Here is a 16,341-nt window from a genome sequence, read left to right on the forward strand (position 1 = left end):
ATCTTGCTGATAAAACAACATGTGGTAAACAAGCCAGCCAAATCCCACCAAAACCAAGATAGTGACAAAAGTAACCTCTAGTCATTCTCACTGCTCATCATATGCTAATTGTAATATAATCGCATGCTAAAAGACACTCCCACCAGCACTATGACAATTTACAAATGCCATGGCAACAATCAGGAAGTTACCGAGTATGTTCTAAAAAGGGGAGGAACCTTGAGTCCCAGAAAAACTCGTGAAAAACACACCCCTTGTTTATCATATAATCAAGAAATAACTATAAGTATCCTTAGTCTAGCAGCTCAAGTTGCTGCTCTGCCTATGGAGTAGTCATTCTTTGGTTTCTTTACTTCTCTAATAAACTTGCTTTCACTTTATGGATTCGCCTTGAATTACTTCTTGTGTGAGATACAAGGACCCTCTCTTGGGGTCTGAATCAGGACCCCCTTCCAGTGACAATTATACAATGCATTAAACCATAGTATGTCCATATTTCTTTGAAGAAACAAATATATAATTATGACATTGGGTCTACAGTATCAAAACAAACTAACATAAGCTTCTATTTACAAAATTACATGTCATTTGCCCCTTCTTTGGGAATCAAACTTTGATTTTTTTTGTTCCTGGGCATTTTGCTTCCCTGATATTTTAAAGATGGAACAAAACAATATACAATATATTTGCCAGCTTCACTTGCAGCTAGATGTGGCCACAAGACTAAGTTTTGGTCCATGAGGTAAAAGCAGAAGCTGTATGTGATGGACAAGTGTGCTCTTCATGACTTTCTTCATCCTGCTGCCTGGACAGTTATGCTAGTGTCCATGAGGGCACAGGAAATCAAATTCAGATAAGGAATCTCAAGACTGACTGACATTAGAGTGGCCTTATCAGCTGTGGACTGTATTTCTCCATACTTACTTTCACATGAGAGAGAAATACATTTATATCATGTTTAAATCATCACTAGAGCTTTTCTGTTATACAAAGCTGTGACTACTCACAAATAACACATATACACTGAAAATTTTCAGAAGCTCAAGTACATGATACGCAATATGATCTAGTTCTCAATTTTCTCAATTATCAGAAGTAGGAAAGGTACATTCAAGGAGTGTTAAGTATTGTTAATTCATCCTGCTCTCACTACTGTGGACTTTTAGAACGTGCTGACGAAGACACATTGCCTTGGATGTTTGTTTGTCGGTTTGTTTGGAAGAACAAACATCCGCCCTGGGAGACTATCAAACAGTGCAAATTGTCATAATAACTCTGAGATGTGCACACTATGCCAATCAGCATTGGCAGAACATGGGTTAACTAAAATTGTTCTGCAGAAGTCATCAGTAAATGAAAATGGCTTGCAATGCCTTCAAACACAGATCAAACTGAACCAAGACTTCAAAGGTCAATTTTATATATCCAACTCTGAGAAGTAGATCCAAAATTAGAATGAAAAGATCACTCTGTTCTTTTTTTCTTAACAAAACACAAGACATGACAGTAGATTTAAGATCTGTAAACTGCTACACAAAAGAAAATATGTGATTATCAAGCAAGACTCAAAGAAAATTTAGGGGGAAAAGCTCCTTTGCTGTCAGTACTACATAAATTCTTCTTTGTAACAGGTGAAGAATATTGAAAGGGATAGAACAAGAAAAAAAATAGCAGAAGCTTACACATACCCATTCATCCAAAACTATATTCATTTTTAGACTGAGAATTGAGGTGGCAATATCCAGCCAGGTATGCGATGGAGAATTCTAAATTGTACTTTTCATGTTCCCACTAAATGAAGCTCATCTAAAGGATTACAATATTTCAAAGTTAGAAGATTCACCAAATATCCTAAATGCTAGACAAGAATGGCAAGTCGGAAGCAGAAAAGGCTCCAGAATTGTTCTGAAAATTATTTTCTGTCACTATGTAGATTATGACAAGTTGTTCTGGGATTTTTGTTGGTATTGTTTAGTTTTCCACGTTTCTGTTCACCTGTATTTAACAGTTCTAATTTTATATTTGTTTTCGAGATTCAAGGGAAGGACTGCCAGCCAAGTAGCAGCCTTAAGTACAAGGCAAAAAAGCTGCAAACTGAATGAAAGAAAAGGTTTCAATCGTTGAGTAAGAAAGCCTGAGGTAGAAAATGAGAATAATGGGAAATGGGAGGGGAAGGTTATAGTGCCAAAAGGCTGATAGGAAAAATGAAGAGAAGCTCAATTAAAGGTAGGTTAAAGGCAAACATTCTCCCACACAAAGAATATCTCTTTTAGACACGGGCTTGTCAGTTAGAGCAATTCTATGACATTACACCCTTTCAATGAAGCAATAATTGATTGAAACATGCTGTGAGAGATTAACATGCAGTGACTGTAATCAACAAATTGCCATCCACTAATACTCCTTCCTCACACTTCGTACGACTATCTGAAGTACACACTCTTACACAAAAAAACACTTTGTTCCCCCATTTCCTGATAGAATGCTAAATTTCACTTGAGGAAGATGTCATAAACATTTTAAAATTCAGACAAGGACATCTGATTATCTCACTTTAAATCCAACAACTGTCTGGGGACATGACACAAGATTTCTGAGAGAGAGAAACAGAAAGAGAAAGAAGGAGACAGAGGCTTTTCAACCGATGACATTGTCTTAAACACAGTTTCAAGTAATTTCAGCTGCCGATGTTAGAGTGAAACTATCATTTTGCTAAAATTACTAGGTTGTCAAACCCACAACTGACACAATATCTTCTCTTCATGAATTTCAGTATCTCTTGTTCCCTTCAATTTGCTGCTCCAGAAATGCCCCACTTAAATCACACATTTAAACAGGTTCCTGGAAATACAGCCAGACACTAACAAAACCACATGTGTTTCTACTAAAGTGCAATATTAAATATGCCAAGAGACACAAAACCTACTGAGAAAATATGGCAATTTATGTGTTTTTAAAGGTTTTAGAACAGAAATTTCCTTTCAAAAGAAATAAAACCCCAGTTAGCACTAACCGAACTGGGAAATGACGCTGTAGAAATTATTTTTGCGAAGAAATAGAAAAGTAATATATGTAGCCTTCTTCCTTAAAGGGTACCTATTAGGGAGACAGGATATCAAGAGAATATTAAACGAGGTGTTATCTATCTCAAATTTATTTTTATGAGGAAAAACAAGTTATATTGAGGATTTATGTTTCAAATGCAGCCTTCATCCTATGTCAAAGAGATTATACAGATGTAAGCCAATATCTTATCCATATAACAATAAAAGCAAGGACTATTATTAGGTCCTCATAGTTTGCCATTAGATTTTATATTTGAGGCCGGGAGCAGTGGCTCACGCCTGTAATCCCAGCATTTTGGGAGGCCGAGGCGAGTGAATTACCTGAAGTCAGGAGCTTGAGACTAGTCTGGCCAACACAGTGAAACCCTGTCTCTAGTAAAAATACAAAAATTAGGCGTGGTGGCACATGCCTGTAGTCCCAGCTACTCGAGAGGCTGAGGTAGGAGAATCTCTTGAACCCGGCAGGGAGAGGTTGCAGTGAGTTGAGATGGTGCCACTGCACTTCAGCCTGGGTAACAGAGTAAGACTCCATCACACACACACACACACAAAATTATGTTTGAAAATAGATTGTAATTTTATATATTTTGATTCTCTGAAACTTGACAATTCCTGTACATACTAGGGCAACTCTCAGTAGAGTAGAATATTTTATCATTTGTAATAATTTATCCCCCAGTTGTTCTAGAGATTAGAAATTTACTTAACTACAAAGAAAGAACTAAAGTTCTCCATGGAAGTCTAGCTAAAAAGATGAGTGTCAAGTTGGGCATTTGAGGTAGAGGGAAAGTATTTCAGGTGAAGCAAATAAATGTAAATAAAGGCTAAAAAGAAAAAAATATGCAAATATGAATGAAGTAGAAAGTCCACTGACTTCTCCATCTTCCATGCTGGCTGCAGTTTACACAGGAAAATCGGGGTTCAGGGGTTGAGGTTGGCACTGAAACTGACTTCGAGGAAATAAGCAGTCACATGCATATGTCATTTAGATAGAACACAGTGTGCAGGAAACCTCTAGATTATCTCACCTTCAGCCTCTAGGACACAACCTCCACTCTAACCTATCAGAAAGTGGTTGACATTTTCCTTCAAAGTATTTAAAGAAGAAAGTCCATAAACTGTTAAGATGCCCACGTTTTCCACAATTCTTATAGTCTGGAAGCTAAGGATCTAATTTCTAAGGTAATTCTTTCCCCCTCATGTACTCCTTTTTCCATTTCCTATCTTCAGATCCTCTTGAAATTAATTTCCTAGAACCCTATAATACTTTGGTTTGTTTAGCATGCTCTAGACTTCCACTTGACCTTTCCCTTGACAAAATCTGCTGTAAAATGGTCAACCTTCTGTGGCAAAAGCCACAACTGCGAAGCCAACTGTAGTTTCCCTTTAATTAAATATGACAAGTTTAGTTACCCAAGGTCTTATTTTCTACTTTATAAATAAAAATACATATACACTCCTATGCATTTATTATAGTAAATTCCAACAGTGGACACAGAATAAATAAGGGTGGAGGACGAAAGCAAATGATAAAAGTAAAGGTTTAATGAAAGTGTTCGTCTCTCCACATAGTTCACTAGAAATATCAGGTTATCATTGAATAAACTAGTCTACATTTTTCTGAGTACTTTCTTATTTGGAAAACTGTAACATTTGCATAACCTTCCATGCTGAAATTGTTTGTAAAATTAAAATTCAGATTATAAACTATAGCTCAAATGTGGTATAAACCTGAAAATGATTCAATTAAAAAATGCATTCCAATGATCCATTCTCATTCTAAATCGAGACTGTTTCCCTGAAAGGTCTGCTATACTCATATTAAATATATCCTTATCCATTAAATATCTTCCTTTGCCCATTGGTTGTGTTGTAATGAAAACTTCCACATTTCCATTATTAATCAGTGTATGTTAATGATCTTATGCTTCAGCTGGGTCTCACTTCACTTCACCTTGCTTCATTAACAACAAGGGTATTAATTAACCCACAATCTACTGGCAGTGTAAAAGCATCAATTCCCTTGTTATCATACATAATATTGCATGTTCAAAGGTGGTGAGAATAGATTAACCCAGAAGATGAGCACCTCAAATGAAATCCACAGTCAAAATTTAATTTTGAATCACTTCTCTTGTGAGTAGTCTGATACAGTGTCAGCTGGAACTAGGATATCTCTCTCTCTCTCTCTCTCTCAACCTTTTTGAAGCAGTTAGCTCACCCAGTGGCCATTCTGCTCACAGCTGGAATCCAAGAAGCAGGTCTTTGTGCTGGAGATTAGAACACCCTTAAGTGGGTACTGAAGCACCTGATTTGGGGCTTAAAGCTTGAGTTGAATGGTAGATTTTTACTTCAATTATGCTTTTCATCCATGATTCCAGTCTCTAGCAAAAATAATCTTTGGGATAAAACTCGGAATATATTTGGGCTCATTTCCCGATTCAAATGGTAACTCAATCACTGAAGCAACTGAATTAACTTCTACCTTGGCTTCTATGTCCATCAAATGGGGATAATTATCTTGCACAAGGATCCATCTAATGGGACAAGGTTTGAATAAATAAATTGGTGTCTGGAGTAATCTTTGAACCTGGTTCTCATAGCTAGAAGGGTTCTCAAATGTCATGTCGCCTAAAGCCTCTGCTTTTATAAGTGAAATAACTGAGAAAATTTCTATACAATTCTAATTATCTCATCACTTTGTCAACACTAATTTATAAAGCCTTCCAATGCTTCGATTATGGTCAGCAAATACCAGAGAAGCTCAAGGAACTACCAAAATCCAAACCAAAACAAAACAAAAACCACAGCACACACATTATAAAGTAGAACAGAAATCATATTCTAACTTGAGCACTTTTTCTCTCTTGACACCATTTTGGGGATTTGTACTGTCACCGTGGACAGCTGTTTCAAGTCTTTGCTTTATCTGGAAAAACAAGCCCTTACCAAACAGTGGTACTCTTCATCTGCATCTGACGCACACCCAGGGCAGCTGGAGTTTGTGCTAATGAATTCAGTCTTTCATTGATTTTTTTTTTATTAGCATGTATGCAAACAAATTAATCTACTTTATTTTTATTTTATTTTTATTTTTTTTTTTTGAGACAGAGTCTCACTCTGTCACCCAGGCTGGACTGCAGTGGTGCAATCTCAGCTCACTGAAACCTCCCCCTCTAGCATTCAAGCAATTCTCATGCCTCAGCGCCACCACTTCTGGCTAATTTTTGTGTTTTTAGTAGAGGCGGGGTTTTACTATGTTGGCCAGGCTGGTCTCAAACCCCTGACCTCAAGTCATCCACCCACCTTGGGCTCCCAAAGTGCTTAATCTAAGATTTTAAAGTGACAGTTTCAAAAAGCTGAAAAAGACTAAGTAGCAGCCCAGTCCAGTTATTTGCCTTGGATAAAGCGATCTTCACAGTTTAAGATGGTAAAAGGCTGATATCCTTATCAAACATTTCCACAAATGTAGATTCTATGGGTTCTAACAATAGTGATTTACACCATCTGGGGATTACCTATACATACTTCAAATTTATTTTATGTTATTTTAAAAATTTCAATTAAGTGTGTTTCTTTTGATTCTGAAATTTGTTGCATTTGACTAGAGGTTTCACATTAATTCTTAAAATACTTTAAATACATTAAAATATCCTCCAGCTTTTTTATTTTTAAAGACATGGATATAGTTATCCCAAATACATGCCTATAATGATATTGGCTATTTAGCAACCCATCATCTAATATACAATATTTTCTTACTTATTTTGTTTATTGTTTGATTCCCTCCAATAGAATATAAGCCTTCAGGAGGGTAAGTAGTTTGTCTATTTTGTATCCCTGGCATTTAGAACAGTGCCTATGCAATTGGGGGTCAAAGATATTTAAAGGAATTAAATAAATAAAGGACGTAAATTTGTCTAAGGTATTCATTCAGGTGCATGCAGAAACTCAAAACTAAAAATGCACTGTTACATTTTTTTATAGAAGTAGTGTATAAAGCTAAAAGTTAAGGAATTGCAGGGAAATGGCTAGTAGAAGAGATATGATGTAATATATTTCATCACTGAGGGAAAACTGCTGCTTTTCTCCTGCAACACTATTTCTGAATATCCCAAAATGGCTTGGTAATAAAACTCTGCAAATGGAATTTAGTAGTAGGGTGATAAATCAAAGCTATTCTTTAGAAATGTTATGGCATAATTTCTCAAAGGAACTTAAAAAGTTTCCCATTGGACAAGGTTATATAAAAACACAGTTAAATCATCACCAGGTATGGCCACTCAGCCTTGGATTCTAAGCTTAATACCCTGTCAACATTCTAACAGCTCTATGAGGCTGAAGAAAAGTAGCAGTAATATGAAATTAGACCAAATTTCCTAAGCCCTCGTGCAAGGGCTGCATGAGGTGTTTACAGCATAAAATGACTTTGGAGGTCACCTACACGAATTCTCAGGTCTCCCTCCCATCTAAAATTCTATGGTTCTGTAACATATTTTGCAAGGAAAGAAAATATAGATCCCTTTGAATCAAAGGGTTTTAGTGATGAAAGATATACTTCAGAGATCATTTCATTTATTACTTGCTCAAAGTCTCTGGCTGTTTTTTTAATGGAGCCCAGATCTGGTACTCAAGACTTTAGAATCTTATTTGAGTAAACTTTCTACTCTGCTATGTGCATTTTCTCCTTTCTTAAAACATGATTTCTCTCAGAAGCATTCTTGGCTGTGAAACCTAAGGACCACCCAGGAATTTGTGTCGTGTGATACAACTCACAAAAATCCAAATGGTTTTTGTTCACTATAGTCACATCTTCTCATTCCAAGAGATGAAAAACCAAACATTTTGTGTGTCCGGTACCTCTGGGCCCTCTGATGGTGTCTTTTTATTCAAAACCACTTTAATGGATGGACTGGCAGTGTAGGTTTGCCAATTATGAACTTCTCAGGCTGCAGAACTCCAGGGCAGGGGCCAGCGGACATGAGGCTGGACATACAGTTCTGTCAGAGGAGTTGGAAAGGGGGAAAGGAAGTTCCTAATTCTCTGTATATCTATAACCATTAGAAACCTGGAATTGGTCTTTCAAAACGTGGAAGTGAGACAATGTTCTATTTCAGTGGCTTTCAACTTGGCTGCAGATTGCAACACCTGGGGAACTTTTAAAGGCCTTAAGGCCTAGGCCCCAACTCAGCCCAACGGAATTAGGCTCTCAGGACATTGCTGTTTTGTTAAAAGCATCCCAGGTGCTGCTAATGTGCAGCTACAGATAATCTACACTGGTCTGTTTATTACATGACCTTACAGAAATAAAAAGATATAAATACAAGATAATTTCATGTACATGTACAATTGTACAAAATCACGAAAAGACTTACTGCCATCTAAATATTTACCTACCCTCAAAAAGTTTTAGTACTGCAAAAGACATGCTGCTACAGGGTTATTACGGTCTGGCAACCTGGGAGAAAAAGCCTGGAATAGAGGCACCCAGCATCATTCCAGGAATGCTAAAAGGCAAGGTAAGCAAGGAATAAGTTCACTTACATTGTCTTCTATCTTTCCAAAGAGAAGAAGAAAGATATTCTTAATTTTCCTCCATGAAAATTACATAAATATCAAGGGATTATCATGAGCTTGGTGTTGGCAGGAGACAAGATTAAAAAGTTAATAGAAAATGAAGTGCCTGCCCTCACTTGACTCAATGTTTTATCAGTGCAATGCTTAAAAAACATCACAGCCGGGCGCAGTGGCTCACGTCTGTAACCCCAGCACTTTGAGAGGCCGAGGTGGGTGGATCACGAGGTCAAGAGATTGAGACCATCCTGGCCAACATGGTGAAACCCCATCTCCACCGAAAATACAAAAATTAGCTGGGCGTGGTGGTTCGCACCTGTAGTCCCAGCTACTCGGGAGGCTGAGGCAGGAGAATCATTTGAACTTGGGAGGTGGAGATTGCAGTGAGCCAAGATAGTGCCACTGCACTCCAGCCTGGTGACAGAGTGAGACTCCGTTTCCAAAAAAAAAAAAAGTCACTAGGTTGACCATCAAGAGCTTCTGGACTGTATCAGTTGAGTGAGACACTCCTATAATATAAAACTTTCACAGAGGCACTTTCACAGAGGTTGTTTCCTCTTTAGGACAGTAACGAACTCACTTCTTCAATCACATGCTCAACCTACTATGTGCTGCTAAACGCCAACCCCCCAACACTGAGGTATCTCTGAAAGAATCAAGGCAGGTTGTGTAGACATTTCCACACAGAGGCATGTTAACAGAGTATACTGAATGATAACCTCATGAAATTAAAAAAAAAAAAAAAGCAGCCATACCTAAAAGAAATCAGGTCAGGCCTAATGAGAATCATCTGGTAGGCTTTACCTATTCCTACTATTCTATTCTCTGTTGGCTTTTTTTTTCTTGGAAACCTGTAATCATAAGTACATTTTCTTCAAAAACACGAATAAGGAAATGGGAAATAACATATTTCCTATGTTTTCCCTAAGGTAGACCTGTCATAACACAGATTCAGAAAGAAAAATCAATAAGAAGGGGTTTCTCCATATAATCCACAGTGTTCCCCCTGCTTTGAAACAGAAATCATCATTCACTACAGAAGCATCTGTAAGCAAAACACACTGTATCCTCTCTAGGCAGGAGAAAGGGTTAACTAGGTACAGTCACTAGCAGGACCACAACACAGCAGGACTGGCTGGGCCCAAACTTGCTCCCCCATCCCTTCAACTCCTCTAACTCACAGCTCCTCGTTTTTTTTTTTTCTTTCTTGCCTTCCTTGTAATTCTCTCATGTAAATCTCATGCCCAGTGATGTTTGCCCCATTTCTGGGAAAAGATAAAGCTCCAAAAACGACTTGATTTTCCTCTAACACTTCAAAATATTTCAAGGCAAAACCTGAACCTTAGGGGGAAAAAAAGGAAATATTTGAAAACAGCTTCAATCACTGTCCAGGTTCACAAATGTCTAGTTACCAGACTCATAGTTTTCCTACTTTAAACAATGAAGAACTATCAGACAAAAGAAGAAATGCTGAAAAATTTAGATGACAATGAATTTCATTACTGCTTGCTCTCAGGGAGTGTTACTGCTAACTTAGTAAACAAAAAGAGATCTTGTCACAGATGGATGAACATTTCAAAACTGGCTGCAAATAAAGACCCAAGTGCCTGGTCAGTTTGCTTGTTTCTTATCAGCACTTCCCATTGATCTTCTCTTTAAGAGTTTAGGAAATTCACTCGGCCAGGTACGGGTGGCTGATGCCTGTAATTCCAGCACTTTGGGAGGCCGAGGCAGGCAGATCACTAGATCAGGAGTTCAAGACCAGCCTGACCAACATGGTGAAACTCTGTCCCTACCAAAAATAAAAAAATTAGCAGGGCGTGGTGGTGGGCCCCTATAATCCCAGCTACTCTGGAGGTTGAGGCAGGAGAATCACTTGAACCCGGGAGACAGATGTTGCAGTGAGCCAAGATCATACCATTGCACTCCAGCCTGGGTGACAGAGAGACTCCATCTCAAAAAAAAAAAAAAGAAAGAAATTCACTCATTCACTCATGCGTTCCTTCATTCCACAGATATCACTGGATGACTTCTTGTTCCTTTCACTACCAAGGAGGAAGCCTATGTACTTGAGGGATTATGAAAATAGGTATAGTAGGTGTGCGTGAGTCAACTCATTTAGGAAAATCATTAGTAGGTTGCTTTCATCTCTAGAATTATTCTTCCTTTAAAAAGCTTGATTTGCTGATAGAATACTATATGAATTGTTTAGTTGTTTCCTATTCTATTCTTGAGTCCAGAAACAACAGAAATGCCTTATTTTAATAGCCCTGGCATTCTCCTCCCTGCTATATTCAATGGAGTAAACTTTAGTTGTATGTTAACATCAATCAGTAATCACTTCCACTTGTCCTGTGGGAGCACAGAGGGCCTCCTCAATTGGGTCCTGCACCTACATTTTCACAAATTAGTGACTTTTGTGGGAAAGGGATGAGAAATTACTCACATCTCTTGTTCAGTTATACTCCCCAGCCTCTGGTGGGTCCAAAAATGTAAGAATCCAGAACAGGCTCATCCCAGTCTCCAGGACCATTCCTTGTCTCCCATGGACCCTCTCCTCCTCACTGCTATTGGGCCATGTGGAGGGCCACCATATGGCTGCACGCAGCCCCAGATGGCTCCATCTCCCTAAAAGGGGCGCTCAAGAACATAAAAATGCTGCTGTGTACTTTTATTGCAGCCCCTTCTCATTTTCCTCCATCTGTCCTCCATATGGTTTATGCAACTCTCTTCAGCTCCTGCACACCCGGGCCTTTGATAATGAGGGTTGCTTACCTGACCGAGATAAAGAACTAGAATTCACCTTGGTCAGCGACAAGGGGTCCTGTTACTTTAAATATCTGATTCGCTTAGTATCTGAACTATTAATATCTCCTTTTCTTCAATTTGCACACATTTATTTTATATTTATTATATTTCTTATAATCTTATTAAGAGAAACCACGTGGTGGCTTTTCTGTTGTGTTTTCTCCAAGTGTCGTTCTTCAAGTTTGGAAGAGCTACATTGACTTCCACTTAGGCATCTCTTTTATATACACATTAATCATTTTCTCCAAAACTGACTTTTCCATTTTCATAAAATCTTTCTTTGGTGAAAGTTGTTACCACTTTTGCCACTCAGATGTCTCTGCAAAACTCTAACATTTCATGTGTGTCCTTCCCCCAAACTCTAAGGAAATGAGCAGGAATTAGGTGAGGTGACCCCAACCAACCCCTTCTTCCCCACTTAGGTTGGTGCTAGGAGAGTCAAGCCATGAAGTCCTGGTCCTCTTGGCTTTGTGAGCACATGGCAGAAGTGACATACATGATCCAAGGGTTGGTATAACTGAGAAGAAAGCAAGAATAAGTCACTAGACAGGATGCAAATCACTATATTTCCCAATAGGAGGCAAATTCTGACATTAGCAACAATAATAAGAGTGATTTGTCATTCTCAGTGTTAAGTAGCGGGAACCTGTGAGCACCTGAGCCATTTTCTCAAAAGCAAAGAGAACACAAACTCATGACAATTAAAAAGAAAAAGAAATCAAGCTAGGCCTGGGCAGGTTATAGTAATTTTCCTGCTTACTAATGTAACCCAGACACAAAGTCTTGCACTACACAACTGTAGTGGTATTAAGAAGAACAAAGTATTCAATCTTTCCAAACCACTACTAAAGTGTCTTTTCCATGACACATCATTTGTCTGCATTCTAGCTCAAAACACCTGTGTAAAGCAGTCTGGTAATCAGTAGACTGAAAATTAGACCCACCTTCCATGATGATTATATTTGATGAAGCAGAACATGGGAATAGTGCTCAAATGCACAAAATATTAATCTATAGACATACAAAATCAACCCAGCAAATGCCAAGAGAATATATTTTTCTTTTAGCTGTTTAGTGTATATAAATGACAACTATTGATTTTGTCTTCAGACATATGCAAAATAGGGTATCTATCTGAATTTTAAAATCACACAATAACTTTACTGTAGGATACATGGTTAGGTCATTTTGATACTGTTTTTTGCCCATTTACGTATTTCACACATTCTTGTTTCTCTTATTGTCCTTTATAACGCAATATAAACCCAGACATCACTTACGTTCAGACAAAACTCCAGGGACACAAGGAAATTCTTGTTCCCACCTAAGCTGTCATTTCAAAATCCTTCCTGCATGGTAAAAACCTAAGGAAACTGTGGGTCTCACAGGTGCTTTGGAAGGAGCAAAAAGTGCATTTTAGTTAAGGGATCAAGTTGCAAAATGCAGGCTACAGTCAGAGGCCTATTCATTGGAATAACTGCTCCAGCATAGAACAAATTACAAATTCTGGTTAAGAGAAGCAAGTACTCTCCCTTCTGAGATAAAGGAAGTTACCGATAAGTCATTTTGTAAGTGGAATAGTAGTGTTTCCAAAAGTGCATGGGTGAAAAAGCAAAGTGAGTGTTCTACTCTCAGATTAAATTTAAAAGACAAGAAGTCTGATCGGTAAGGCTTTAGTGCATTACAATTTCTGCTCTGAAAAGCTGGAAGTATCACAGTCTGCACCTCAGGGCTTGTTCTGACCAGGCAGTTTGTAAATCACTTGGAAAAAGGCAGAAGTTGCCACTAAGCATAGAGCTGCTGAGTAGTTGCATTAATTGTTGACATTTCAACACAGAGGCTGCTCCCCGCAGCTCAGCACTGCCTACATGCCAGGTGAACGCCTGCTAGCCCTCCTCCCCCTTGTATTTCTTTCCATTGAATGTTGCTATTGAATGTTGGTCTCTTGCCAACTGCCTTTAGGTGAGATTTGGGAAAAATTGCCAAAGAAATAAGAACAGCTGCCTTCATATCATTTTCTTTGTACAGCTACTTCCCAGGAAGCTGCTTGGGATCTACATGTGTCCATTTACTGGATTTAAACAAATCAGCACAAGGCAAGGGATGAGTCGCACAAAGCATATGTTATTTCTCCCCACCCCGGTTTCAGCTAACAGTGGGAACCTTGCCCCTGAGGGTACTGACAAGGGCATCAGCTGCTGTAAGTCTGGAAGCATGAGCTACTCAGAGCCTTACCTGTTTCTTTGTCCTGGACTTCTTCCAGGTGCAAGTCATTCAAAAGGTGCTCCAAAATCTTCTCCGGGGTCCCGGACACCACCACATATCTGTCAGAGAGCAGAGAGTCCACTGAGTCATCCTCGGTGGAAGACTGCGAGCGGCTGCTCCATTCATCGTCCTCATCCTCCTCGTCGATGTATTTGAAATAAGGCACATCGAAGGTAGGCAAGGGCAGCTCTCGGTCTGAGAGCGCCGCGGCGGAATCTTTCCTCTCCAAATGAGGGTCAAAGACCCTCAGCCGGGAGCTGCCCATTGTGAATGGTTACTAACAAAGGCATCCCCTAAATGCTAAAAGATCTTGCCATCCCTGTCCTTTCACTGGGAACTGAGTCCATCTGGCTGCTAAGAGCTCTGCAGTCAGCTAGAACGCTGGAGAGGCGGAGAGAAAAGAGAGGGAGGGAGGGAGGGTAGAGGAAGCAGAGAGCGAGAGAGATGGAGCAAGGGAAGGGAAGGCAGACAGGGAAAAGGAAACGGGAGCGCGTGCCTCTGTGGCTGCAGGGAAACTCTCACCTCCAATGGCTCTCCGCACTCCCAGCTGTGGGGGCTGGGCCACAGCACTGCACTTTCTTCAGCACCAGGACGCTCTGGTCTTGCTCTTTAACCTGAACAGTCGACACTTCATCATCTTGCTTTAATTGTGGACAGGGATGATGGATGAGAGAAGGAAAAGGAGAGAGAAAATTAAAAGAGGCAGGGGTGGGAAGGAGCTAACAAAAGCTATATTTTCTAGAGTTGCTTTACAGTATCATCTCTTTAAAGATTCAGAATAAATTAGGAGTTTGGTCAAAAATCTCCCTCTAATATTAAAGTATCCAGGCTCAAATGCTATGAAAACTTACAACATTAGAGACATACATACTTTGAAGGAAATAGAAAACAAAGTGGAAGTGGAATTCAGAGTTTATTTTTAAAACTACCTAAACAATTTAGAGACTACAAAATTCAAAGTTTCAAAAAGCACAACATACTAATTACATGTGTACTATATTCTCTTTTACCTGGCAGATGTTTATTAAACACTCTATTAAAGTTGAATCATACAAAATATACATTATTTAAACATTAAGACAATGAGTAAGCCATATTCCACAGTTGTAATCAATACATATATTCATTTACTTTACACCCTTACTTTAAAAGGCAGGCAAGAAAAAAAAAAAAAACTACCTACTCCATCATTCAGTTCAATTTTTTTTCAGACTTGAGAGGGCCTTCAAATTTATCATGTACTTGTTTTGCCAGAATACAAGCAAAATGGATCTCTAGTTAGAATCTCGTCTAGGCTGAAATTCGGATGTCATGGATGAGTGCACAGACTTTCTTCACCTCAGTCCCTTTTTAAAAAGGAGAGACGGCTGAACCATCATTCATTTCTGCACACACAGCTTCCACAGCCCAGAGCGAGTGTGGCCCGCTGACGTGGCTCTGTCACAGAGGACAGCTTGCTGCTGACCCAGCAGGGTGGCCTCCAACTCGGAGCCATGAACACTTTCAGAGTGTTTAGTGTGAACTTCTCCCAGTGTGCAATACCCAGTAAGCGTAAGGTAGCCCAGGAAAAAGGAACTGTAAGATGCATGTCAGAAAATCTAGCTTCCCTATTTCTGAGGATTTGAGCAAAAGATTAAAGGAAGAAAAGTTGATAGTAAGTAGGTTTCACCTTAAAGATGATGTCACCTCTTTAAAAAGGGCACTATGTGCTCAGGGCTACTAGCACATTTCCCCTACTGACAGAAAATCCTACCTACCTACCATCAGGTATAAATATAAAAGAGGATATCCCCACCCCCAACAGAGAAAAAAAAATCCATTGTGCCTTATTAATTGGTTCTACAGGCTAATCAGGGATGTCAATGTATTTTATTCACCTTTCATAAGAATAGGAAGGCACTAATCTTGCCCTAATTGCCAGCCAAATCACTGATAAAATTGTGACTTTACCTCCTGGTATTCTGATTCCTAAGAAAATGCAGTAAGCTAATCATTTAAGTCCTCCAGGATTTTCTTAAAAACAAAAAATATGTGTCATTCTAAACAGCAATATAATTTTATAATCATTCTTTTTTAATCTTTTAGTGGTAAATAATTTCACTATGTAAAACCGATGTATTACATTTCAGCAAGGTCAGACGCATGCAGTTACTGTGGCAATTAATGCTGGATATTCATTGTTAAACTCCCTGAGGACGACAGTGGGACTCCCGTAACATGAATACCAATGTGTAATTGCTATCTTTCATTTCTCCAAAGGGGTTCCTTTGTTATCCATGTGGCTGAAGTGAAATAAAGTGGCTGCAGAGAAATGCATCTATTGACCAAACCCCCCCCCCAACACAAAAAAAAAAACAACCAGAAAACCACAAAACAAAAAGGCAGAATGACGGTCTGGGATGCTGAGACACACAGAACAAACAAATAATTCTGTTCTTTGAAAGGACAAAAATATTTCCCTGGTTTCCTTTAATCATGCGCCAATACTCATTTTATATGAGCTTGCTATCATTCTGAAGTACGTTTTACATTCTATGTGCATGTGATATATGGCATTATTAACTTCCACAGGCCATGCACATACATATGGATGGGAAGGGCTTCTCTAATGCCTGTGTAACTAATATGT

General features: G+C 38.9%; 1 protein-coding gene across 1 annotated transcript in view; it reads right to left on the reverse strand.

Moving 5' to 3' along the window:
* RAPGEF5 (Rap guanine nucleotide exchange factor 5) overlaps window positions 1-16,341 on the reverse strand; it is a 246,904-nt gene that overhangs the window by 61,873 nt on the left and 168,690 nt on the right. Inside the window, exons 10-11 of the mRNA XM_030933057.1 lie at window positions 14,235-14,353; window positions 13,683-13,771 (exon numbers count right to left, since the gene is read on the reverse strand). Of these exons, the coding sequence (XP_030788917.1) occupies window positions 13,683-13,771; window positions 14,235-14,353 (208 nt within the window). The remainder of the gene's footprint in view (window positions 1-13,682; window positions 13,772-14,234; window positions 14,354-16,341) is intronic.

This window comes from Rhinopithecus roxellana, chromosome 6 (genome assembly GCF_007565055.1).
Source record: "Rhinopithecus roxellana isolate Shanxi Qingling chromosome 6, ASM756505v1, whole genome shotgun sequence".
In the NCBI taxonomy this organism is placed as follows: domain Eukaryota; kingdom Metazoa; phylum Chordata; class Mammalia; order Primates; family Cercopithecidae; genus Rhinopithecus; species Rhinopithecus roxellana.